Source organism: Pongo abelii, chromosome 9, assembly GCF_028885655.2.
Source record: "Pongo abelii isolate AG06213 chromosome 9, NHGRI_mPonAbe1-v2.0_pri, whole genome shotgun sequence".
In the NCBI taxonomy this organism is placed as follows: domain Eukaryota; kingdom Metazoa; phylum Chordata; class Mammalia; order Primates; family Hominidae; genus Pongo; species Pongo abelii.
Window position 1 is genome coordinate 127957177 of NC_071994.2, and position 26793 is coordinate 127983969.

The 26793-nt window shown below is 46.7% G+C and overlaps 2 protein-coding genes across 10 annotated transcripts in view; both read right to left on the reverse strand.

Moving 5' to 3' along the window:
* Positions 1 to 655: 655 nt before the first annotated feature.
* ESAM (endothelial cell adhesion molecule) lies at positions 656 to 9998 on the reverse strand. The gene is made up of 7 exons (XM_002822644.3): positions 9793 to 9998; positions 6053 to 6231; positions 4243 to 4444; positions 3909 to 4064; positions 2530 to 2652; positions 1933 to 2059; positions 656 to 1682 (listed from the first exon to the last, which is right to left on the reverse strand). The coding sequence occupies exons 1-7, from the start codon at positions 9860 to 9862 to the stop codon at positions 1367 to 1369; spliced, it is 1173 nt and encodes a 390-aa protein (XP_002822690.1). The 5' UTR covers positions 9863 to 9998; the 3' UTR covers positions 656 to 1366.
* Positions 9999 to 14171: 4173 nt separating this feature from the next.
* Positions 14172 to 26793, reverse strand: part of MSANTD2 (Myb/SANT DNA binding domain containing 2) — a 35080-nt gene continuing 22458 nt past the window's right edge. The window contains exons 1-4 of one of the 9 annotated variants that reach the window (XM_024255783.3): positions 26659 to 26748; positions 22325 to 22424; positions 20672 to 20732; positions 14172 to 15711 (exon numbers count right to left, since the gene is read on the reverse strand). In XM_024255783.3, coding sequence (XP_024111551.1) covers positions 14859 to 15711; positions 20672 to 20732; positions 22325 to 22400 — 990 coding nt within the window. In that variant the 5' untranslated portion in view covers positions 22401 to 22424; positions 26659 to 26748 and the 3' untranslated portion in view covers positions 14172 to 14858. Of the gene's footprint in view, positions 15712 to 20671; positions 20733 to 22324; positions 22581 to 23114; positions 26749 to 26793 lie in introns of those variants that run through there. The other 8 variants (XM_063728248.1, XM_054525331.2, XM_024255781.3 and 5 more) reach the window with 8 other exon arrangements.

Sequence of the window (26793 nt, forward strand, 5' to 3'; positions counted from 1 at the left end):
CCGGCACCGCAGGTTAAAAAAAAAAAAAAAAAGTGCTCCTCCCTCCTCTCCTCCAGCCCGGATTCTACAATCCCTCTATCCCTTCTCCCTCCTTCCTTCCTCTTCTCCCCAAGGTCTGAAGCTGTCAGGCCTTGGGAAAAGGGCTGGGCTTGGGGTGGGCCTTCTGCAGAGACGGAAGGAAAGCTGACTTTGGAAGGCGTCCTGAGACCCCAGAGCTGGCAAGTGGCGTCCCCACCTCGGAGCCTCACTGTGAGTGTGAGCCTCAGGCCGCAGATCCTTCCCGTCCACACCGCTTTTCATTTCACCACTTACTGAGGTAGGAGTCTCTGTAGAAAGGAGCATCTCTCCATTTCCAGAGCCACTCCATTTTAGGAGCAGAGAAACTGAGACCTAAAGGAGACCTCACCCTTGGTAGGAAAGAACATGGCAGAATTTGGACACAGACCTGCACCTCATACTATGCCCAGCTCTCCCTCAGTAACAACAGAGATCTCTTCCAGATGGGCAAGAAGTGTTTAATTAAGGATTCCGTGGTGTGGGAGAGGAGCCCACGTGAGCTTCCTCTCCCCTGTCCCTGAAGAGGAAGCAGATGAGGTACACGTACCCCCTAGCCGGGAGCACTCAAGCTCCAGCAGAAAGCGTACCAACTCCATCCCTCTGCTGTTCAGAGTAGCTTAGAGTCTCCTCCCCTTCTCCACGTGACGAACAAGGACCCTTCTAAACACTAGAAGAGCTGCTCTGAGCCTGTGAGGAGAAGCCCTCCTGGGTACACAGCTTGGGAAGGGGTCCACTTTGCATCCTCCTGAAGCTCAATTTCTAGAATTCTTAGTTTGAAAAGGCAACTTGTTTCTTATCTCATACAAACATTATGTATCTTTATTTAAATTTGCAAATGAAAACAACACATATTTCATGTTAGTTTTAAAAAGATATTCCCTATCCTCTGCCCCAGTAAAACCTAACCAAGCCAGCCCGACAGGTTATATCAATACCGGCAGCTGGAGTGGGAGCCAAGGGTGGTGTTAGATAGGGGGGTGGTACAGATCAAGGGGGCCCGGGAGACTCAGTGACTGGAAGTCTCTGCCACTCACTCTTGGTGAGTGGCTAATTTCAGCAGCTGGCTTCATAAGGAGGAGTCGGGGGTGGGTGGAGGCTCCTCCCAATTCCAGATCCACTTCCTCTTCTCCTTCTATCTGCTGGACACTTAGGTCTTACTGAGATGGTTTTCCCACAGTATAGAGAGGTGGGGGCAGAGTACTAAGGGTCAGGAGTGTGACTCTTTCCCATGACTCAGGCCTCTGTGCTAGAGGTGACCCCTATAGGAAGGAGAGACCCCAAATCATTTAGCCAATGAGTGGCGGGGTCATCACACCAGAGAGCCAGCTTGACTCTGGGCAGGCACCATCACAGGCACAGCACCCATGCGGCTCAAGCCAGAGGAAGAAACCCCACCAGGGATGGGGGATATTGGTTGAGGGTGGGCCCCATCTGTCGTGGGCAGTCTTGGTGAGGGCAGGGCCTGGCTGGAGAGACTGGGCGTGGGGGTCAATGCACCAGGCCTGGGGGGGCCATGGGGTGGCCGGAGGGCTCGTGCAGAGGTGACAGAGGAAAGGGTCCCATTCTTGGAGATTGTGTCTGAGCTCTTGGGCCAGGGCAGGGTCCGGGGAGCAATGGCATCCTCCCTAGTCATCAAAGAAATAACAAGAGGTCAGAAGTGGGTGGGGGAAGGAGGAGAGTTTCTACCTGCTTGGTCTTATATGCCACCTCTGCCTGCACACTTCAATACTCCTTTCCCTCTCCCTTAAAACCTGCCCATAGGAATGACGTTTCAGCCACTGACCCCATCCCAATAGATGAGAGCTGCCTGAACTCCCAGACTCTGTGAGGAGAGCTGGGAGAGCCCCCGCTACAGCAGACACCAGGGACACTTACTTGATATCATTGGCTGGCTCCTCCAGGGCCTTGCCCCGGCGGTGGTACAAGAGGACCAGCCCAGCCAGCAACCCCAGTCCAACCAGGGTACCCACAACAGCTCCAGCAACCACCGCAGCTCCAGGCCCTGGAAAAGGCATCATGTCAGAGGAGGACACCCAGCTGAGGGCTTCCCACCCCTCTCCAGTCCCACTCCCCCGACCCCATCTGCCACCGTACACATTCCCTCTTTTTCCCTGTCAAGGAGAGGGGTGGCTGTTGAGCAGGAAATGACCAGTCACTGACCAACCATTTATACAAACATTTGATCAGGGCAAGCTCCATGCCCTGTTACAATGAGAGGCCTCAGCAGACAGGCCTCCTCCCCACTTGCAACCCCTCCCCCACCATGTGGTTAAGACCACTCTTCTTAACCACACTTACCCCTCACTGACCCCTTACCCCTTACCACTCTTACCCCTTACTGACCCCTTACCCCTTACCACTCTTACCCTTCACTGACCCCTTACCCCTTACCACACTTACCCCTTACTGACCCCTTACCCCTTACCACACTTACCCCTCACTGACCCCTTACCACACTTACCCCTCACTGACCTGTGCTCACTTCCAGGGTCACATTACACTGGGCAGTGCCCACCTCATTGTGGGCCTTGCAGACATAGACTCCAGCCATGGAAGAGGAAAGGTTGGTGAGGCTTAAAGACCCACGGATGACATCTGTGGACACAATTTAGCCATCAGTCCAGGGACCCTTTTTCCCATTAAAAAAAGAAAAAATCTTGTCCCTCCTCTGGAATGTCCCCTTTGACCCTCTGGGAGTCATGGCTTGTCTATTCCCTGATGGGGGGAGAGGTGTGACAGCTAGGCTGGGCTCCCAGCTGCAGAATAGCTAGTGCAATGACCTCCATTGCCACTCCTCAGTCAGTGCCCCCAGTGGATATCCGACAGGAGGCCACAAAGAAAGTGAAGCACAGAGAAACCAAAACACCATTTTACTTTTATTTCGGCAAGACAGTGTGATGAGAGAGAAAGAACACTGGGGTAGGAACTGGTAAACGTGGGTTCCAGAACAGGCTGTGTGACTGACTTTAAGCAAGTTAGTTGATATCTGAGGGTCTCTATTTCTCCATCTGTAAAATGGGGACAATATGACCTACCTGATGGTGTTGAAAGGACTGTATGGAGTAATCATTATAACAGTGAATGTTTATTGGCTGCTAACTCTGTGCCAAAGACTGCTCTAGATTCTTTATGTGTATGAACTTACCACAATTTCCCAACAAATCTGTGAGGTAATAAAGATTATTTTTGAAAAGAAAAAGCTACTATTATAAAAATGGTCATGTGAAAAGTAGAAAGAGAGGCAAAATGAAAATCCATATTCCCAGAACTTAGATCCAACAGTTGCTAACTTTTTGCCATATTTATTTGATTTCTTTCTTTTACTTAGATATTTTAAAGTAAATACTTCAGCGTAAATCTCCAAAAAAGCAGTACGTAGTTCCATATAACCACAATAGCATTGCCACGCCTAGGAAATTAATAACAGAACTATCTAAAATCATCAAATACTTCATATTAAAAATGTTTCAGTTATCCCTAAATTTTTTTTTTTATAACTGGTGTGTTCAAGTCACACTAATGAGTTCAAGCTGATATGTGTAAAATCCGCATTTTACAAATTCAGGAATGAAGGCACCGAGTCACACAGCTAGTCACTAGAAGAGTGACTAGAAGAGTGAATTTGAACACAGACACTCCAGCTGTAGAACCTGTTTCATAACAGTATACACATGTGAATGCACCTAACACGATACCTGCTCCTGGCAGGGCATCTTTCTCTGCCCCACATCCTTCTCCTCCTCCCCAGTGCTTGTCAGCATTGGCTCCCCTTTTCACCCCAGTCCCTGTGGTACCTCTCATCTTTCCCCTTCCCCAGCCACAGTCTCCGCTGTTTCCAGAAGTGTCCTCACCTAATGCTGGTGCAAAGAAAGTCTGGAAGGATGGAAGCTGCCGATCCCACTGGTATTGGACAGCGGGCTTACTCCTTGGAGACTGGCAGCTCAGGGTCACGTTTGCCCCCACACGGGGCATACCCTGGAGACGGCAGGATGGAGGAGCTGGAGGAACTGGGCAGGGGGAGACAGATTAAAACCACACCCAGGAGACCCACAAATCCTCTCCCTCTGCCCTGCACCCTTCTGTCGCTTCATTTGTCCCTCCTCCAACTTTTGCCATTTAGGAGAGAGACTCACCAGACCTCCCAGTGCAGGTGGGGAGGGGTCCGGAAATCTGCTTCTCACTCACCCAGTACATTGAGTTCTAAGGTTTTGATGCTGTAGCCCCTAGATTTGCCTTGTTTGTCTTGCACATTCACGGAGCAGCTGTAGGGGCCAGAGTCTTTCTCCTGGAGACCCTCCAGCCGCAGGGACAGGTTCCGGGAGGGCATAGAGTACACCAAGGATACTCCAGGTTTGCTTGTTGTGACCCCATTGATGTAGGACAACACCTGGTGTGGGGCATAACACATCCCTGTCATTACTACATGTGTCTACTGTGCCCACAGGCTCAGCCACTCTCCCTCCCCCAGCTGGCATTCTCCAAATGCCCCTCACATGCACCCATTCTTCTAACCTGAACCAGCTCCCCATTCACCTTTTGTCCCTAGCCCCCTCTCACTGTCCCTGGGTCCTGTTCACCAGAACAGTTCTTGGTTCCTGTGCATTGTCTCATCTCCCAATTGCGGTGTTTAGAAAGGTGACATAATAGTGGGAGGAGGAACATGTAAACAGGAGGTATGTATATATGCAACTCAGACTGCTGGGGTGGATCCAGGTTTGTAAGACCTGAAAGTTACACAATGGGGGAGGCATCTTGGAGGAAAAAAATATTAAAAATATATTTTAAAAGTATCAAATGAGGCTGGGCACGTTGCCTCATGCCTGTGAGCACTTTGGGAGGCTGAGGCAGGTGGATTGCTTGAGTCCAAGAGTTCAAGACCAGCCCGGGCAATACGGTGAAACACAGTCTCTACAAAAAATACAAAAATTAGCCTGGCATGGTGGCATGTGCTTGTAGTCCCAGCTACTCAGGGGGCTGAGGTGGAAGGATTACTTGAGCGGGAGCGGTAGAGGCTGTAGTGAGCCAAGACTGTACCATTGCATTCCAGCCTGGGCAACAGAGTAAGACCCCTGTCTCAAAAAAATCCAAATGACTTCCTTGAACACAGTTTTCAGTGGTTCTGAACATTGTTTCATTCTTTTCTGGGTAAATCTGTATTTGGATGTAAGCCTGGTGTCAAGACAGATGGGTGGGAGATTGTGGGAGAAGATGGCCCCTTGGCTTTCGAGGTGGTATAAAGGGGGGCAAAGTGACAGAAGAGAATCATTTGGGAAGAGAAGTGGCCTGTGACTTGACAGTATTCAAAGCAGAGAATGTGAACACAGAAATATGGTAACTTTTTTTTTTTTTTTTTTTTTTTTTTTGAGACAGAGTCTTACTCTGTCGCCCAGGCTGAAGTGCAGTGGCTGGATTTTGGCTCACTGCAACCTCCACCTCGTGGATTCAAGCGACTCTCTTGCCTCAGCCTCCCAAGTAGCTGGGATTACAGGCGGGTGCCACCATGTCCGACTAATTTTTGTATTTTTAGCAGAGACGGGGGTTTCACCGTATTGGCCAGGCTGCTCTCGAACTCTTGGCCTCAAGTGATGTGCCCACCTCGGCCTCCCAAATTGCTGGAATTACAGGTATGAGTCACTGAGTCAGGCCAGAAATATGCTAACTTTTATAAGTCGTGTGTGTTACTTCCCCTAAGCGTTTCCCAGTCCTCAACTTCCATTTTTCCCCTCCTCCTCTCCTCCCCCATAACCAAGTAAAATGCCTCTCCACTTTTACAGTATTTTGTGTGCTGGATTTTTAGGGAAAGTCGGCAAAAGATAATTGTTTGGGAAGTCTCCAATATCAGAACAAAAACTGAACTGGTGAAGACTTCTGCTCTTCCCTGAAACTCATTCCCTTGCCCTCATTCCCTCTCCACCCCTCCCTCCGCTACCAGCTCTTTGCTTACAACCCCCGCTGGGCGCAACTTGCCGCTGGCTGAGAGGCGCTCTTCCCTCACCTGATCCTCCTTTTCTTTGTGTTTGAAGAACCACATCACAAAGGGCACCTCCCATGGCTGGGCTGAAGACACCTCCCCGTGCAAGGTGTACCACGCTGGAAGCACCACTTCCCCTCCCTCCACCGCCTGCAACCGGTTGGCGGGCAAGTGCAGTTGCAGCTGGGCCCGCGAGGGGGGCGCTGGAGACAAGAGCGAGGCGTGAGTGCCCAGGACCGGCTCCCAGCTGCGCCCGCGGACCCTGCCCGACGCGGCTTCACGAGAGAGTGAGGAAAGTCGCTTTAACTGGAAAGAGGAACCTTGTGGGGTCCGGCCCCTGGAGGCCTCGAGAGGTGCCCAGGGACCACTGGCTCAGTGTCCTGCTTCCCATTTCATCACGGCTTCTCTCCACCGCCAGCCTCTGCAGTTGTAGCGGGGATGGGGACATATTTCTATGCATTTATTCGTATCCAGAGGCGCAGATTTCTGAGCATCAAAGAGAGGGGGCAGATTTCCAGCGAGGAGGGGAAGATATCAGGAGAAAGGGCAGATCGACTGTTTATGTTGTACGCTCCACGTAGCCCACTTGCTTCCCTAGTTTTCCTGAGGGAGAGTAGAGATGCTGCTCAGGGCCGCCAGGGTCCCTCACTCCCGAGTTCTCAAAGGACGGAGGGGTTTGGGAGGCCGCCTGGTTACCTATTAACCCTGCGGCTCCTTCTGAACTTGCCAGGAGCTGGAGAGAGCAGAGCGGCCCAGCGCCCAAGCCTGACCCAGTGAATGCGATGCTCCCCGCCCTCCCGCGCAATCCGAGGCGGGCTTCCCTCGGAAAACGGAGGGTTGAAACCCAGAAAGCTCCTCGGAGCCCTTCTGAGGTCCGGGCGATCTGGGCAGAGACCTCTCAGGTGGCAAGGAATTAAGGGCAGCGCGAACGACGGTCCCTAGACAAGTATAAAGCCTCCCCCGAGTGTGTCCGGCGCTCAGGGGGTGGACCGGGGTGTTGGTTTCAAGGAGGGGGCCATCGTTTGCACCACGGCGTCCAGAAATACTCATCCTTTGCCCTTCGGGGAGGCAACAGAGCAGCCAACTGGTAAGCCCTTTGGGGAATAACCTTGGGCTTGCACACGGCCAGGCCTGAGGATGCTGGCCGCTCTAGTCCCGGGCCCTACTCCCTCCAGGCCTCGGCCCTCTGCCTCGGAGCAGAAGACGCCACCTCCGCGTGGCGAGCAGGCGGCCAACGCCGCGGGAAGAGGCCGCAGCCAGGCCCCTCTCTCCACCCTCGCCCTCGGAGAGCCAGGCTGAAGGCCTCTAAGGGCTGGGAGCCGATCCGGCCAGGATGCAAGCCACCCCCACCGCTTCCCGGCTGCGCCGTACAGAACCCCCACCTCTGTTACTTGGCCTTCGCAGCATCCCCCTTCCCATTTCCTGGAGGATCTCTGCGGTCTGGGCAGGAAATTTGTACCCAGTGATAAGGCAGAAGACAATGAAGGGGGGGCCAACTAGACCGGAGGCTCTACGGGAGGAAACAGTCCCCGCCTCAAGGAGCTGGACGCCCCCTGGGGACCCGGCCCGCTGGCCATTCCGCTGAGGCCGGGCACGCCTGGAGCCTGCAGGTGCTGCCGGCTCTCCCCCAGCCTTTCTACAACACACACCCAGCGGCCAGAAACGGTTTCCGCCGGGAAACTGCCTGGGGCCCAGAAGGGGCGCGCCCTTCCTTCACCTTGTGGACCACCAGCGACCTCCCCAGGTCCCACATTTATAATTCCACTTTCCAGAAGGTAGAGGAGAGTTAAAAGAGATAGTAACGGACACACTGGGGTCTGGGCACATGCTCCTTGCCCTTCGCCCTGTCAGAAACTAGGAACAAAGAGGCCCTGAGGCTTTTCTGCTCTCCCTCCTGGGTGTCTGCTGGCTCGGAAGTCACCCAACTGGTCCGTTTTTCTCGGTCCCAGGGTCCACGGAGCCACTGGGAGAGAAAAGGAGGCTGGTTGGGTCTGAGCGAAGGACACTGGGACAGCCCAAGAAAGGGACCCTTCCGGCCCACAGCCCTCTCCGAGGCCAGAGTGAGGAAGCCGGCAGGGGCCGAAGAAGAGCGAAATGGGCCCGCTCCCCAGGGCTACTATTTTTAGTCTCCCTCTTTCTCTGAGAAACTCCCCCCGCGGGCTTCTCACGCCCCAGGGGCAGCAGCACTGAGCCGCCGAGGAGCGTACTGAGCCGGAGAGCCTCCTCGAGAGCCCAGAAGAGCGGAGCCGGGCGCCTGCCCGTTGCCCCGGGGTCACCAGTGCCATTTAACCCTCGAGTGGCTGGCGGGAACTGGACAACCCCCAGGGGAGCCGATAGGAACTTTTGAGTCCAGGTCTTCAGTATGACAAACTGAGGCTCAAAGCTGGGGTAGGACAAAGGGTTGCAGATGAGCAGCAGGTGAAGCCTGGGACACTCAGGCAGCCAACTTGAGCTGTCCTCCCTGGCTTCAGAGATTCCCCCAGCCCCCACCCCCCACAAGGAAGGGGGATAGAGTTGGGATGGAATGCAGAAGGAACAGAGCTGAAGCTGAAGTTGGGAAAGCCGGGATGAGAAGTTTGAGGGATCCTGGAGCAGACCCACCAAGCCCAGAGGGACAGAAGGCTACTCGTGGCTTTGGTGTGGCCTGGGGGGCTGTACTTGAGACTCATTTTGTCCAAGGACTATAATATTGCATGCCCCGACACCTGTGGAGCACAGAACAGGCTAAAGGGGACACTGGTGATCCTCATCTCAGTCCCCATCATTGCAGAATTTCACTCTACAGCTTTCCAGGCCTTACTTGTCCTGACATCCTCCAACCTGAAAAATGAGTTAAAGTCAATATAGCTAAACCCACCCTTCACTCCCATTCGAGATCCTTGAAGGGAGATGGCAAGAAAGCTGAGGGACAGCAAGTGAAATAGTTTAAAAGGGCCTAGTCCTGCCGGGTCCTTCTCTCCCAGATGGAGTTCTGAGCCACCCCAGCTTCAGCTGAAGCCAGCGCCCCTGGAGGCCTACAACACTTCCCAAACACTTGCTGCAAGGAGGTCCCCTTCCTCTCTGACCCTTGGCCACCCTCCTCCCAATTTCCCCTCGTCCCTTTGGCTCTGGGAACCAACAGTGGTGGTGGGCCTTGGGGGGGGGGGTGGTCACAATTCTGTTTCTCTGTGCGTTTGAACCCCTCCCCCATTTCCTGTGTCCCAAATGACCTCACGGTCGTCCTTTTGGGGGCACCTCCCTTGATTCCCAGGGCAGGAAGCAGGAGGGGGCAAGAGACAGCATTTGCGCTGGGGAATTGACACGAAGTGCGTGTGTCAAGCCTGGGGACCAGGGGTATTTCCCCGGGGGATCTTCCTCATCAGCTTGTATGTGGGGTCGGGGATGAGAGGGGGCTAGAGTTAAGTCCTTAAGCTCTTTACCCAGTGTCTCATCTAGCGGCTCAGCTCATCCGGCTCTGCTAGGTGGGGGGTGGGGAGTGGACAGGGTGAGGAATGGTTCCGATAACTCACCCCAGAGGTATCCAGGTCTTCCGAGAGATGCCCTTACCTTCCCCCGCCATCTGCCCCCACACCCAAACTGGGGGCTGTCCCCGCCAAAGCGAGAAGTCAGCGCCAGCCAGTGATGCCCTGGAGTGGGATTAGGAGGTCAGGGGAGGAGGGCGAGTCGTGGGACCCAGTTCCGCAGCAGTGGCCAAAGTTCTCCCTCAGGGTCGAACTCACCCCATCTCGCATCCCAAGTCCCCTCCAGGTCCGGGTTTCACTCACCGAGGGCACTCAGCCCCAGGAACAAAAACCGCAGCAAGTTGGTCACCAGGGGCCCCGGGAGGGAAATCATGGCCCTCCCTGGCCGGGACGGAGTCAGGGGCGCCAGCTGCGGGACGCACGGACCTGCAGGTGCCGAGGCTGCGCGACGGCGGGAGCGTGCGCGGGAGCCTGGCCGCTGACACCCAGGGCGGCTCCAGCCCAAGTCTGCGCGCCTGTGTGCCGGTGGCGGGGTGGGGACCGACGGCGACAGCGGGGCGGGGCATTCGAGGGGGCGGAGAGGTCGCCGTCCTCCCGGGCGGGGCGCGCGGGGTCTGCCGCCCGGGGGCGCCCCCAGCGCGCGGAGGGCGGGATCCTGCGGCCTCCTCTAGGTCTGGACGCAGGGAGGGGTGAGGTAAGCTCTGATGCCCCACGAGCCAGCCAGGGAGTAGAGGGGGAAGAGGAGGCTCCAGAACTATCCTGAGCCATAACCTCCCCTTCCGCCGGGGTAGGATAGGAAGGGTGACCAGGAAGGGTGGGAAATTTGGGGACTATCCGAAGTCAGAACCACCCGTAACTCCTGACATGTAAACGCTCCTGGTCTCTGGCTCCAAGCTTGGGGGTGGCGCATCCCCGGCCCAATCAGGGCGGCCTTCCTGAAGGAGGAAGAGGGGAGCAGCGTTTTCCAGCTGCAGGGAGAGGCCGGAGCGCCGGCCGCGCGGGCTCCCTTGTACAGCGGGAATCTGTGGCTTTCCTGGCGGCGGGGGTTGCGCGGCCACCGGAGCGCGGCAGCGAGGGCGACGGCAGAGGTCGCGTGGGAGCCCAGGGCGCCCCGGGCCGCGCCAGTGAGGAATCTTCACCTGCGGGCAGGAAAAAGCGCTCCGCGAGTTCCGCAGACCCCAACCCAGGCTGGAGGATTACCCCGGCCTGTGCCTCATACTCCGAGCAGGGAAGGTTGGCACAAGGTAGTCCCGGGAGCTGAGCGGGAAACTGAGGCAACGTGCCTGCTGCTCCCAGCTTAGCCCCCGAGATGAGCGGCGTACGGGCCTGATGCTGACTGGGGAGGAGGGGCGGCTGCGGGAAGGCAGACAGGACAGTCCCTCCGTTTCTTCTTTATCCCCCAAATCTTCAGTGCCTCCCATCCCCGCAGTGAAAGGCTCAGGCGCGCTCTGATCCTTTAATTCCCGAGACTAGATCTTGTTCGCTGTGAATTGAATTTAACGCCCCCCTCCCCGCGCCATTCGGTCAAAAGGCGCCTCTGCGCCCTCTGGCGGCCGCCGCTCCCTTACAGAAAGGCATGCACCTGTTCTTGCTTTTCGTCCAACAGCCAAAAAAAAAAAAAAAAAAAAAAAAAAAAAAAAAAAAAAAAAAAGATGCTTCAAACATCCCAGCACAGCTCAACCACCCAGCAAAGGTCAGTGAGGGCAGAAAGCATTAACAACGAATTCCTGTCTGGGAAGAAAAGCAGCCAGTCCTGCGGGACTCCATTTACTGCACATAGTTCTGCTGTTTTAAGAGTGTAGTCCCTGGGCCCACACTTCACACAAGGTCTTTTTCTATACAGCGCCCCATACGCCCTCTCAGCTGCTTCCTCCTAGTGTGACCTGCCTGGCCCCTCTTCAAATACCTGCCATGCAGTGGCTTTGAGAAATGCCTATGCAAACACGAAACTGCTCATGCAAACCCTGGAATCTAGTACTTGGCAGCTCAGTGGCGGCAAAGACAACAGGAAGAGATACCTGCCAATCTCACACTCTTGTGTAGGGAGCTACAAACTTGGACTTGGCCAAGCAGATTGTGTGGTGGGGTTGGGGGCTGTTGGTTTGGTTTTCCTATTCCATCACACTCAAATTTTTCTTGGCTTTAGTCTGCATTGCAAACCATCTCTTGTAAACACCCCTCCTTTGTTTCCAGACAAGTCACCCCAAATAAGTAACTCCTTCCAAGAGAGGAAGTACAAAGTCTTTTAGTTCTAACCCAGAAACACCAAGTATCTAATCACACAGGCTGTGCTTATCCTGATCAAGTGCTATATAAGGTGTAGCCTCAATAACATTCATTCCCTGTAGCTAACCTTTCCTTCAGAATTCAGATCCCAAATTACTTGTGACATGGGAAGTAAAGCAGCAACCAATGATTTGTAGTCAGTGAATGTCTCCATGTGACACAGGGGCAGTCTCTTCAAGATTCCTTGACCCTAAAGAATTGTCCTCACTGTCTCCTGTCTCCTATTTCAGCTAATTCTTTCCTCTGACCCCAAGGCAGTCAAGCTGTAGAAGTTAGCAGAGCAGCTCCATTACTTTGTGAAAGTTTTCGCCAAGATGCATTTTAGGGTGTACTGCTCTCCACGCTGGTGTAAATCATGAATGCTGACACAGATGATCTATATGCGACCTGGGAACTGCTTACATACACGTGTCCAAGAGCTAGTTCATAGTTTCATATGTTAGAGACTTGCAGGTCATTAGTGTTTCTTCCAATCACATCTCATCTTAGATTTCGAAAGTAATTCCTAATATTTACCTTTACATTTGAATATACTTTCTCTGTCCCCGTTGAATAAGTTATAAGGCTTCATTAAGGTCTAAATAGTCCATTTCTTATTTTCAGCAGTGCTCATAGTTATCTGACATCCTGCTATCTTCTTTTCTAGACTGTTCTGGCCAAAGAGACTGGAGATCCAGTATCAGCAAGCTACTTTCTTGGTAAACCTCCATTTCCCAATGCTCATCTTTGTCCTCTACCCCCACCCATCCCAAGGCAAATGATGAAAACATCTATTGGATCCAGCCTTTGCTATCTTCTCCATGCTGCTCATAGTGGGTCTAAAAATGTTCCATTCTCGGTAATGTTTGGTAGGTCTCAAACATCCTCACGAAATGTTCCCCAAATGTTCTGCCCCAGCTAAGCAACTAATAACAATGGGAAGATGCAGAAAAAAAAATGCATGGAGCATAATGTTAGTTTTGGGACTGGTCAGTGGCAATGTTTTAGAGATGCCATGAAGAATTCCTGGTAATAATGCTTTTTCCTACAGCATTTAGCACTGAATACTATGAGATTACGGCTAAAAGATGGTCAAGACTGCCTCAGCCATTAGGATCAGAATTCTAAGTTCCAAAGAAGAGCAAACTCAAGAGGATTTCCTCAGGCCTCTGCCTATAGATGCTGCTGGAGGAGAACAGGTGCTATACTCAAAACATTCTCATTTTATTTATATTCTCCCTGAACTAGTACTGAACTCCATAACCCCAGACTCAAATAACAGAAATAAAAGCCATCTCATTGATTATAAGCTCTCTAGTTATTACAAAAATAAATAAGCATCAATCAACCAACAGGCATCAGAATGAGAAAATCACTGATTTGAGAACATTCAGGCTGCAGGAAAAGAACACTTTTTGTTAATATGTAACTGTATCTTCAGTAGTATAGAAAAATGAGAAGAACGAGAGTTCTTACCTGGATTTGTGGCCCACTTAAAGTAGAGCACCTGAGAGATGCTGGAAAATCATAAAGATAAATAACCAATCTAACAAATTCCTGCCATGAGACCAAAGTGATCCTTGACTACTCTATTAGTAAGCGATTCTGAGCCAAGAGTACTAACCTGTAAGTGGAGTGGTGGTTGGCCCATTAGAAATCTCTGAAAGATCTAAACATAGCAGTTACCTTCCTAATGGACTCATACCTCTCAATTCCCTCTCCTAAAAAATACTTCTGGGCTGGCCCCAGTGGCTCACACCTGTCATCTCAGCACTTTGGGACGCCAAGGTGGGAGGATCGCTTGAGGACAAGAGTTTGAGACCAGCTCGGTGGAAACATAGCACGATCCCGTCTCTACCAAAAAAAGGAAAAAAAAAAAAAGTGAAAAACATTGCTGGCGTGGTGGCACTTGAGCCTGTAGTCTCAGCTGCTCAGGAAGCTTTGAGGCAGGAGGATTACTTGAGCCCAGGAGTTCGAGACTGCAGTGAGCTACAATTGTACTCCTGCACTCCAGCCTGGGTGACAGAGCAAGACCCTGTCTTAAAAAAAAAAAAAAATATTTCTACTGGATCTTCCTTCCTTTTGAGAGATAGCAAGATTACATCAATTTTCCAGTTGTACTCCTTGAGAGGTGCCCCTGAGTACTGAGTGTAAAAGATGAGGAATGAGTCTTTTACAAATTAATGTACTTAGGGTCAAAAGGATTATCCTAGTCATTTTTCAAATAATTACAAAATGAGATGTCCAGTGACTTTTGGTACTCTGACAATAATGACATTGGTCAGTGAGGTATAGAGAATGAAAGGATGTAAAGATACCCTGCTCTGTTTGTTCTCTTCATTCTTAGCAGTCAAGTCAGAGCGCAGCCCCCACTGCCAGTGCAGCCACACTCTGCTACAAAAAGCTCAACTAGTACGCCAAGGGGCCAGGAATTACTTTAATTTTTTTTTTTTTTAAAAAGGTTTAAATGGCAACACAACTGTAAAGTTGGTACATCACAGAAACAAAGGTCTTTGCAGGCAATACTGATTGGAAATAGCAAAACACTTGGTTGGTGAAAAAAATGAAAATCTAAATTATATACAATAGTAGCTAAGGGTGATATTGAAAAACAGTCTTTTTAACTGTGAATCAAGATTTAACTTGCCATTATCTATTGCTTATTTATTCAGGGTTGTAAATATTACTTATATAGAGACATAGAGATGTGTAAAAATGAAACATTGTGAAAAAAATACAATTTTTCAATTTCATATGAAACTCAAAAGTATAAGTTTTGTCCAATATGGAATGTACCTACATTTGTTTATATTAGGGCTCTAAAATCCATTTAAAAATTGTTTTTCTGTTTTTAAAAAAGAAATAGCTGACCCACCATGCAAGTTCGCTATATATCTTGCTTGCTCAAAATGAGCATTTTCAGGTGAGGTCTGTTTTTTCTGGCCCAAGTCTACTATGATTCCTTAGAAGTCGTACTGGCCCAATTGAAGAAAGGGTTTCCATGAAGAGTCTGATGACGGCATCTGGATGAGGGGTGGTCCCGGTAATGGGAAGTGAGTAGAGAAGAAGGAGCTAAGAGCCCAAATCCTTATGAAGGATGACATTCAGTTGTTAAATTTTAAGGGGTATCCAATGGCTTTTTCCAGGCACTCAACTAAAGAGCCTGCGGAAAGAAAATCCCTCTCTACTTCTACAAATTTGATGTAGATGGATTTGGGGGAAACTCCGGGATCCACAATACAGTTCTGAGATAAAAACCCATTAATACCAACCCAATCTTTGCTGAAGGTTTTGGTATTCGCTTGGAAATGCAAAAATAAGCACTGCTGTAGAGTCCTGACCTCAGCAATCCCGAGGTAGCAATAGATAATTCGGGTGGGTTCTATTTCCACCTGTAATGAGGCTTGTGCTGAAAGGGTTTCCAGGTCAACCCGGCCCTCTTTTCCTGGGTCCAGGGAACGTTGCTCCATGTGTGGTGAGAGGGGCCTCTCAATACATTCTTCATAGCCAATGGCATAAAGGCCTGGGCTTTTAGGAATACCCCCAGGCAATAAATATTGAACAACATTCCCACCAGTTGGTTTGGAGTGGGCAATGGGTATCCATTCAATTTCCATGTGCAGCTCTAAGCACCTAGCTTCGCTAATAGTGATCTCTAAAAATTTGTAGTAAACATTTTTCCAGTTCATTTTCTGCACTCGGGTCATAATGATCCGTCCTTCAGGCTTCTCAGAGTTGAAGTACTCCCGAAGTCGCTTGCCAAGGGGCACCTGGGAGCTGATCTCAGCATAATGGTAACGGATATCCTCTTTCCAACGGGTGTTATAACCAATTCCAAAAATGGCCAGTTTATTAGAAAGATGGAGCCTTGAAAAGTCTGTCCAGCTCTGAAAAAGTTCCCATTTCAACTGTACCGATTCCAAAATCTGTACAATATTCTGCATGATGTCTCTCTTCCTGGAAAGAGAAATAAAAGTCAATAAGTATCTAGAACAGCGGTGTCAGACAGAACTTTCTGTGATGATGGAAACGTTCTGTATCTGCTTTCCAATATGGTGGCCACTAGAATATAAAATGTGGCTGAGGTATTACATTTTTAATTATATTTAGTTTAAAATTGCATTTAAATAGCCACATGTGATTAGTAGCTACTGTACTGGGCAGTGTAAGTCTAGAAAATCAACTTATTAAAATGAAAAGAAACACACCCCTAGCAAGTTTCTAAGAATTAACGATAAACTGCTTTCCATGACTTCTACAGCCTCACTGTATATCAGAATCAATACCTTAAGACTCTAGGATTTCAGAAATCTATGGATCATAATATTTTAAAGTGGCTGTTATATCTATGGTGGCCTTCAGACCTAACTACCTACCAAAATAAGGTGGAAAATGCTGTATTTAGAAAAGAAAAGTATCTGGCGTCACTTAAAATAATTAACAGCTTAATTTCTAACCTGGAAATTCAGAAAGTCCAATAATGGGCTTTGTGTGTGTTGTGGGAAAATATACAACTGATTATGACTAATGACCTTTTTAAAATGACATTTTCTATTTGTCTGAAATTCATTACTAATCCCAAAATTACTAGAAGTCAGGCTAGCACAGAATTAAGATCTGGAAATTCAGATGGAAAAGGCTCACATTAGGCTCAGATTTCAAGAGAGCAACATTGGAGATAATAAATTGAGACTGTTCTAGAAAACCCTTTATAAAGGGAAGCAAAAATATAGGAATTATTTCAATTTTGACTCATATACTTAACAGAAGAAGACAGAAAAGGCTGGAATTTTTATTTCACAGGCTGCTTAAGTCATGTAATTTGTATATATATGAAGCTAGATAAAGTTTGCTTCTCAAGTACAGCAAAACTTTGATACTGGAAGATTGGTTTGTTAAATATTAACTTGGCAACAAACTACTACCCCTCCACCATCAGTTACGGGTTTAACCTATAAAAACACTCAAGTACCACACTTACATACAATCATACACAGGCAAGAAAGGGGGGTGTGCGTGCTAACAGCTTCTTGAAAAAAGGCTCTGGAAGGAGCTTGATCCTTGAGACTTTTCCTGCTACATTCTCATACCTTCTAGGGGAGGAGCTTTGGGAACATTCTGGGGAGGCTTCACATGGCCATTCTCAGTCTATCCTCTTGCTCTCCTTGACTTTCTTTGCAAGATGGCAAAGAATTAATATTTTGTTATCAGCTGCTTCTTGGAGCTAAGACTGCCCTGGATTTACCCTCTATCCTTTAGTTTGTCTTGAAAGCTTTCAAGTATGAGAGTGGCTATCTAGATGAAATCACTACATTCTTGGGGAATTATTCCTCTTCTCAGAGGAGACAAAAGCACTTGGTCAATTTTATGATGTCTGATTGTGGTGCTTATGGGGCTAAGACATAGACCATATTTCTGCATAGGTCGATGCTTTAAAGGAAAATTATCTTTCATAGCTACCATCTTTCCCTGCCCTCCTTTGAAATGTTTTATTGATCTTACAGAGGACTATGCTAAGGAGTTGGGAGGGAGAGCAGAGATTTTTGTCTATTATGCTCAATGAAGTATCCCAATGCCTGACATATAGTAGGCACTTGAGAAACGTGTGTTGAATAAATGAGCAGACTAGGGGATTAGCTAGGTTCAGCTAATCCCATCTATACCTACAGAGAAAAAGAAATCCCATGCCCAAATCACGTTATTTTTTTCAGCATTGTTATGGCACTAATGCTATAGTCAGACCCTGCAAAGAACCGTTTTAAAGAAACTCTTGCACTGGAAAATAAATGGCCTACCCAGACCTTGTTCAGAATCTCTCACCCTGAGAGCTAAAACCTGGAGGAGAGGAAGCACAGGCTGGGTATTTCCACAGAGCCTGTCAGTTTCTCGCCCTGCTGATCTGAGCCTGAAGCTGATTTGGGCTCAAGATTCAAACCAGCATTTCAAAGCTCTGGAGCACAATGAGAACTGGACTCAGTTATTTAAACAATTCCTGAGAACTGTCTGTTAGATTTCCTGGTTTTTGAAGTTCCAATCACCAGAAAAGTTTAAGTGGTTTGAGGTTGGTGACATGAAATCCATAAAATTTGAGTTCATTCCTAGTTATACCAACTGAGCCTCCCTTGAAGGTCCTGAATGATTATAAGGAAGAGATAGGACACTTTAGTGAAAAAACCAGTGACTTTTTTTGGAGAATAAAGGTTTGAAGGTATAGATTTGTAATAACTCTCTTTTTTTTTGTTTTTTGTTTTTTTGGAGATAGGATCTTGCTCTGTCACCCAGGCTGGAATGCATGACTCACTGGACCTTTGACCTCCCAGACTCAAGTAACCCCCCACCTCAGCCTTCTGACTAGCTGGGACTACAGGCATATGCCACTATACCCAGCGAATTTTAAAAATTTTTGTGGAGATGAGGGTCTAGCTATGTTGCCTAGACTGGTTTTTAATTCCTGGGCTCAAGCAATCCTCCTGTCTTGGCCGCCCAGGATGCTGGGATTACAGGCATGAGCCACCGCGCTTTGCCTTGTAATAACTCACATTGTTTTTTTTTCGAGACAGAGTCTTACTCTGTTATCCAGGCTGGAGTGCAGTGGCACCATCTCGGCTCATTGCAACCTTTGCCTCTTAGGTTCAAGCGATTCTTGTGCCTCAGCCTCCCGAGTAGCTGGGATTACAGGTGTGTTGGCCACCACGCCTAGCTAATTTTTTGGTTTTTTTTTTTTTTTTTTTGAGACAGAGTCTTGCACCTCCGTGTCCTGGGTTCAAGCAATTCTCTTGCCTCAGCCCCCCAAGTAGCTGGGATTACAGGCACCCGCTACCATGCCTGGCTAATTTTTTCTATTTTTAGTAGAGACAGGATTTCACTATGTTGGCCAGGCTGGTCTTGAACTCCTGACCTTGTGATCTGCCTGCCCCGACCTCCCAAAGTGCTGCAATTACCGGCATGAGCCACTGCACCCAGCCTAATTTTTGTATTTTTAGTAGAGACAGGGTTTCACCATGTTGGCCAGGCTGGTCTCAAACTCCTGACCTCAAGCGATCCACCCACACCTTGGCCTCCCAAAGTGCTGGGATTAAAGGCGTGAGCGTGAGTCATCATGCCCAACTTATTTTTTACAACATTAATCAGTTTTCCTTCCTTTGGTACACTTTGATGTCACACCCCTAAAAGACAACACTTCCCAATAAGAAATGGCCTTAAACTTACTGATGTGGGCGATTAGCTTCTTTTTTGAGGAATGAAATAATGGCTACAATTTGGGGGAAAAACTCCTCATCCCTGAACTCTCACCCTCTTCCCAGACATGGAATCAGATGACAATGGGAATTCTTTGATTCCAAAGAGAGACTCTGAAAAAGAAATGAGCATTTACAAAGGGGAGGTGGTAGTGGTGGCTTGCTGAATAAAAACAACTAATGTGGCCGGGCACTGTGGCTCACACCTGTAATCCCAACACTTTGGGAGGCCGAGGCAGGTGGATTACTTGAGGTCAGGAGTTTGAGATCAACCTGGCCAACATGGCACAACCCCATCTCTACTAAAAATACGAAAATTAGCCAGGCATGGTGACGCGCCTATAGTCCCAGCTACTCAGGCTGGAATTACAGGTGCTCGCAGTGAGCCAAGATTGCACCACTGCGCTCCAGCCTCGGTAATGGAGTAAGACTCTGTCTCAAACAAACAAACAAAAAACAACTAATGCTTTCTTGTTGTGCTGCCTGTTACCTATCACAGCCCCTTTTGCCTCTTCTCTACCATCTCTCAGACATCAAGATCACATGTGTGGGAAGAAGCACTCAAGAATAAGTGGGTGCTATCAATGCTCCAAGGTTAACAGGTGAAAAAAATGAATGGCGTTCCTTAATTTCCCCATAAATTTTCTGTCAGTATATTCTCCTCAGTAATTGTATTTAATCAGGGACTCACTTAAAGCTATTAAAAAGAACCACAAATATAATGTCACTGGTAATTCCAAGAACTACGATGTCCTTGCACAAAAGATAATGCTAAACTCAGGGAAGATCAAACTGTGTGGACCAGGGAGGACTCTGTCCCTGGACTTTCTTAGTCTTTCCTCTATCAACTGCTTTCTTCTTCAAATGTATAATAGGTCATCTAAGAGCTTTCTTTTTGATTCCCAAAATACTTCAGGTGTCCCTCTGGTCCGCGTATCATTTCACCTAACCTCAGATAAACCTCAGGTTCCTGTGACTCATCTTTGTGCCTTAATTAAACATCCAGATGTCCACATCCACACACAGGCAAACACCATAAACACACCTGTTTTCCTGTAACACATTTATTTCTTCTATAGAAAATTCTCAACATTTTAGATAATCACTGGAAGGGTTAAGCTAAGATATGAAAGAATGTATAGACATCTGGCCGGGTGTGGTGGCTCACGCCTGTAATCCCAGCACTTTGGGAGGCCGAGGCGGGCAGATCACCAGGTCAGGAGATCGAGATCATCCTGGCTAACACGGTGAAACCCCGTCTCTACTAAATGTACAAAAAATTAGCCGGGCGTGGTGGCGGGCGCCTGTAGTCCCAGCTACGCTGGAGACTGAGGCAGGAGAATGGCGTGAACCCGGGAGATGGAGCTTGCAGTGAGCAGAGATCGCACCACTGCACTCCAGCCTGGGTGACAGAGCGAGACTCCATCTCAAAAAAAAAAAAAAAAAAAAAAAAAAAGAATGTATAGACATCACAGTTCCTGGAATTACCAGTGATGCTATGTTTGTGATGCTTTCTAATAGCTTTAAGTGAGTCCCTGATTAAATCTAAAGAATGAATAGACATGCCTCCTTGGTGAATGGCCAGAACTTTCATAACATGTCTAAATATTTTCTGATCTTCCCAATGGTCATTAAACGTAGGCAGACACACTTTCTGGAAAGGTGAAGCATCTACTTACTGTGCTTCTTCAGAAGATTCTTGTTTTATTTTTAATGTTCTCTTTGTGACAGGTATTTCATCTGAAAAGCAAAGATTTTGAAACAAGTTATATTTTCCTGAGTGGTGGCATGCATGTATGTAGGTAAGTAGCTATGTTTACTGATCATTCCATACTTTCCAAAACCAGGCTTTTATTCTAGTGTCAAACACTGTCCAATGCCAGATTTATAAATACAGCTCTTATATAATGAGATGCATACATTTATATGCAACATCAGAAACCAGCTCTACAAGTATAAAATTCTTCAAGGTCACCAGTGGATTTCTAGCTAGGAGCTTAAAGCTTAATTTCACTGCAGACATGATTTTAAAAGGACAAGAATAAAAATAATTCTATTTAGATTTTCTACGTAGGTTTTACAAAGCAATTATTCCCCCAATGTCAGGATCAACATATTCTGCATATTGCTTTTTCCCCAAAGGTTTGAGTGACTTAACTCTCTACAGCAAAACCAGTGTTATGGAATGCCAAAGTAATTTAGACCTTATTACTCCTTTGAAATTAATCGGTAGTGATCGCTTACCATCTACCCCTTTTATTCTTCTAATCGTTAAGTCCATCTCTTATACGCTGTTAGTCTTATAGTTTTATAACCTCTTTCTTCTTTGACTATGGAATTAACATTTTTCTATCATCAAGAATTTGGTAAAAAACAGAGCCCATGGACTTTTATCTAAAGCTCAGGGAGCATGTTTATACCGCCAATCCTACTTATACTTCCTTGGGGGCTGCCTGAGTACCAAGGGCTGGGAGCAAGAACATATCCTTCTAAGTGAGCACTCATTACATAATCTGCTGTTAATGTACAATGGCTGATTGATCAGTACTTCCAAATTATGAAATCAAATTATGAAAATAAAAATTGGAGCATGTAATGTGCAAAGAAACAGAACAACCCCACAACTACATATATACTCTTAGTTAGGCCCTACAAGTTTAGATTTGATGACCAGGAATTTTATTTTCCATTTTTAATGCCTATGACTGTATAAATAATTCCAGCTACTGTTGGGATGGGATCCCTTAAGAAGTGTGAAGGACCATGATCACACAGTTCAAATAACAGCTCTATTCAAGATAAATGGAGGCTTCCCCTCATTTTTTGTTCAGGCTCAAGTCTGGGAGAAGACCTTTTCCAAATCATAAACAGAAAAGAAAAATGTATTTGGGATAAAGGAAGGAATTCCTAAGAACAACATCTACAGCAGTTGGGCCAAGAGTCATTATCTTAGCAGTCATCTTAGAACTAGAAGGTACAGGATATTTAGAATTGCATAGGATGTTACCTGTCACTGAGTGTACTTGTATAGCTCAGAATTAGAAATTCTTCTGTGTCTTTGGGAATCCTGCTGGTAAACAACTTGCCAAATGAACAACACCAAGCACCAACTGGTAGTTTAAGGCTAAACCAAGGATGCCCACATTGCCCCAAATAGAGTGGGACATGCAAATTCATAAAAGACATACAAGCCAGAGATGCCCTTTATGCCTTATGCTGACCACTATAGGGAACAGTACCAAAGATATTTACAGGTAATAAGTACTGGTGCACATACATAAAGGTATATAAATATACACAAACATAAGTATCATATATGTTGGCTTTCTTACCCAATTCCTGATCTGTTGGATAGCCATGGAGATCCTGACTGTGGTTTCCCCAGTCCTCCTGTGAATAGTCCTCCATAGTGCTGCCATCTGACTCCAGCTCCTGGTACAAGCCACTACTGTTAATAAGTACAGGCTGGCAGGGCTGAGCATCCCATCCTCCCTGACCAAACACCTGTTCCAACTGTTCAAATGTGTAACTGCTCTTTCTTTTCCCAACACCATGTTCTTTCACCCGACTGTAACACCTGCGAAGGGTCTAAGACACAAAGTCTTTTGTTATTCCTTTAAAGCTGTACTTCCTCTTCCAGGTACGGACCACAGATATTAATTACTATTAGACAGACACAGACAGACAAACATAGACACATTGTTACAGGAATGCTAGATTTCAAATTCATTATTATATTAGAAAAAAATACTAATTTAGCATTTACTCAAACATGTTATAATTAAAACAATTATTTTGCAATTAATTATCCATTAAACAACAAGAAACATTACAACATTATTGCATGTACCCCATACACATATTTTTATACCCCCACCCCCATTTAAAAAGAATAAGGGGGGAAAAAAAACAAGAATACCAGCCAGCCAATAGGATGCACACCTGCCACAGAAGAGAGAGAGTTGCTGTTGTGCCCAGAATTTGGAAAAAGTGAGGGAAGGGAGGACAGAAAGAAGAATTTCCCAAAGCAAAGAATACCTGCCTTACTCTTGATTAAGAAGGAATGAATACAGGGTAAAAATAATTGCCTAAACAAATTAGCTAGTAAAACATATTACTTACATAGTTGTACTCCTTACTAACTCAGTCTTTGTGGAAGCCGCTAAAATTTAAAACAGAGGTCAAATCAATAATGCTACAAATTCCAGGTCTCAAACATCAATGATCAAGAAACAGTACACTAATACCTATGTCTAAAACTAGACAATCTACTAGTCTATTCTACCAACTCAAGATGCCAGCTAAACAAACCAACAAATGAAGCCAGTGATTTATTTCTGGGGAAAAGGATGGGACAGAGGGGTGTTATTTCACTTCCTTTTCTGCCATGTGGCACACAGCAAATAAGTATCATTATGCAAATCCACAGACAAAACCTGAATAATTTTATTCTCTTGTACAACCCTTCCATTTTTACCATGGTCTTTATTTCTAACACATATTTCTGATTATTAGCCCAGTTTCCTGAATTTAATGGTACATCTTATGCTATCTTATATGGCATTTCAAAAGATAAATCAAGGGCTTAATCCCAGCTTCCAAATTTAGTTAAGTTGCAACCAGTCTCTACCCCATCTCTGCCTCCCTTTGTTCCTTCTAATCTCCCTTCTACTTTACTGAGTTTCACTAATAATTTTCTTGAAATAAGATCTCTTTTCCCTGGTGGCTACCAAATACTTTCTAACTCAACTGTTCAAAAGTAGTTCACCTCAGACTTAATTTATAGGCATTGCCAGACTAGATTTATCCTAAACGTGAGATTGCTCTCCATAAGCCAATATGTTAACTATTTTCACCAAACTAAAACAACTCTTAGTAATCTCTATAGAGCCTCCAAGGAAGTTCAGTCTCTTTATTTATATGTTTTTTTGAGACAGCACTTCGCTCTTGTTGCCCAGGCTGGAGTGCAATGGCGCCATCTCGGGTGACTGCAACCTCCGCCTTCTGGGTTCAAGCGATTCTCCTGCCTCAGCCTCCCAAGTAGCTGGGATTACAGGCATGCGCCACCCTGCCCGGCTAATTTTGTATTTTTAGTAGAGACGGGGTTTCTCCATGTTGGTCAGGCTGGTCTCGAACTCCCGACCTCAGGTGATCCGCCCGCCTTGGCCTCCCAAAGTGCTGGGATTACAGGTGTGAGCCACCGCACCCAGCCAGGAAGTTCAGTATCTTTAAATCACAGTTGACAATATACAAGACACTCTATCAGATACTTTAAAAATTTGTCCCTTGAAGCCAGAAATCTAGATGGGTAAAAGGAATAATAAAAGCATGACATGTGTGATGATCTTCCTCACACAAAAACAGAGCAACAATTAAGAGTCTCCCACCCTAAAGCCAGCCGGCCTACCCCCTGCACAAGCACCTGCCTCATTCTGCCTTTCTTGAGATCTCTTCTGGAGCCTCAAATGATGCCTTAGAGAACTGAGGTTTCCAACAATACACTCTTTTTTAAAAGTGTTTCTTCTTCCTTTTTGTAAAAGATAGTCACAATTACATAAGACAAAACTTTCTAGAACAAACCAGAAATACGAACTTGGCAAATGTGTGTCATGGGCAAACCTTCCAATGGAAGGAGACAAATGCCTGCAGCAGAGCTCATTTGACTTTCTACACACTCCCCCTTTCCCAGTGCCCTCTGCCCTCCTTGCAGGGATTGGAATTTGAATTCCAAACATCCCTTGCCAATTTATTTTTATCTCACAATGTCTAGTTTCTGCCTCCAAGAACACCCCAACCACTCTTTTCAACTCCTCCAAGGACCGTAAATGGAGAGTCCCAACCATGTCCCTTTCACCCTTCCAAGGCCATAAATGGAGAAGGAAACCATGCCACTGCTCACTACTTACTGACTGCCTGGAGAAAAGCATTCAGCACACACAAGGGCCCAGTTGGCTCTGTTGCTGAGGGTTATTTCAGAAGTCAGGGAATAAAACTAACATTCCTTTCAAGAAAGGTGCCACACTTATCAGGAAGTGACACAAGCATAAGCAAAGCCACCAATCTCTGGCGACAGACATGGTAGGGAACCACAGAAAAGACTCTTACTCTCTTTGGAACCACCAAATTAAGCGTAATACTTCACTTGGCTTATGTAATTGTGAATAAGGAAACTAGCAGCATCTAATGGTTACAGATATGGAAGAAAAGTCAGGTGATAACATTTTACAATTTATCAAAAGACACTAACAGATCTTGCTACCTCTTACTTTGTAGTGTACTTTTGTAATACACTTGAATAGTGCACTATGCTAGTATGTAAAATATCTATCAGGGGCCTGAAGGAAAGATGTTTGGTAACTTTTAAATCCATGATAGGAATTTGATGTATTGAAATCATGTTCAAAAAGATTTCCCAACTGATTTTAACTCTCTCAAGATATAAATGCACTTAAGAGGTAACTTCTGGGTTCAGTAAAGACCACAGATCCAAGGAGAGGCTATTTAAATCACATCAACTAAGAAAAAAAAGAGTAAGAACTGAAACTTCGGCTTGACTGGTACTGTAAGAAGCACTGGGATTTAGTTAAACTTGAGGGAGTTTAGAGATGGATAAAAAGGAACTATGGAGATCTTCCAATTATCACCCACAATAAAGCAAAAAAGGTTACACTTTCCACACTCTAAATTAGCCAAAGCATGTAATTAAGACTGTGCGTGTCAACAGTCCTAAATAAACCAACTTAAAAACCTACTCTAGAGCTGAGATTACAATAATGCTCAGAAAAACGAAGCCTCAATGCCCATTTCAGACAGCTCTCAAATCCAACGAGAACCTCAATTTGGCTTTCTTGGAGAACCATGTCCTATTCAACACAAAAATCTTGCTTCCCTTTCTTCTTCCTTTATTTGACTCATCCTAGAAATTTGTAGTAACTTAAGCTTAATAGTTTCTAAAAATTAAGGTCTGGGGCAGGGGCAGAAATGTGCTTAAAATTATTAAAAACTATTCTATTCACAATTAGAGATCGTAATTTTCCTGACTGTCGGAAATCTCCCCGGTAAATTGACATGATGCTGTTGTCTCCCCCTGGAGGAAGAGTTGTGAGAGAATACTGTATCCTGAACGAAGCTGTAGGGATAGAGGTCAGGAGGAGTCAGGAGAACCTGGACTGAAGAACTAAAGCATAGGTAACAACTTGATCGGTGGTCAACCCAGAGGAGTTCATGGTATTTGATTTGGAAGCAATGGCAAGAGAATGCTTACTAAATCCACCATGCCAAGTGCTTCATGACTATGAAGGGAAAAGAGCCAGAGAAAAGACTTCAAAGATGTCCCATTACCAAAGCAGGGAGAAAAATAAGATGGCTGACAACTGACAATTTATAGGACAGAGTGAAAGTTTTGCCAAAGTTTAAGATTAGAGTAAAAGGAAATGAGAGAATAAAAAGATGACATTCATTGTGGATGAATGTATGGGAAGTCTATGGGGGAGGGGAAGGTAAACAAAGGCAGGAGTTTTAGATTGGCAGGATTGGGGGTTTAACGGCAGCAATGCAGAGAAAGACCCAGGGTTACAGTACACGTAACATTAAATACAGTGCACAATGCAGCTATCTTGCCAAAGTAAGTAAATCCAGTATTGGGTTGTATAAGCAGAGGAATCACATGTAAGCTATGAAGGTGGCTCTTCCTCTCTATTCAGCACCGGTGAGGCCACAGCTGGAGCACAGCATTCAGTTCTGGGCATCGAACCAGCTACAAGAGAGGGAAATTGTAGAGTTCAGAAAAGGGCAAATAAAA

Coding starts and splice junctions, on each gene's coding strand:
- ESAM (XM_002822644.3), bottom strand. CDS start 9,862: ATGATTTCCCTCCCGGGGCCCCTGGTGACCAACTTGCTGCGGTTTTTG. Junction 4,445..6,052: donor ACAAAGAAAAGGAGGATCAG/GTGAGGGAAGAG, acceptor GCCCCACACCAG/GTGTTGTCCTACATCAATGG. Junction 2,060..2,529: donor GACCCTGGAAGTGAGCACAG/GTCAGTGAGGGG, acceptor TGCCTTTTCCAG/GGCCTGGAGCTGCGGTGGTT.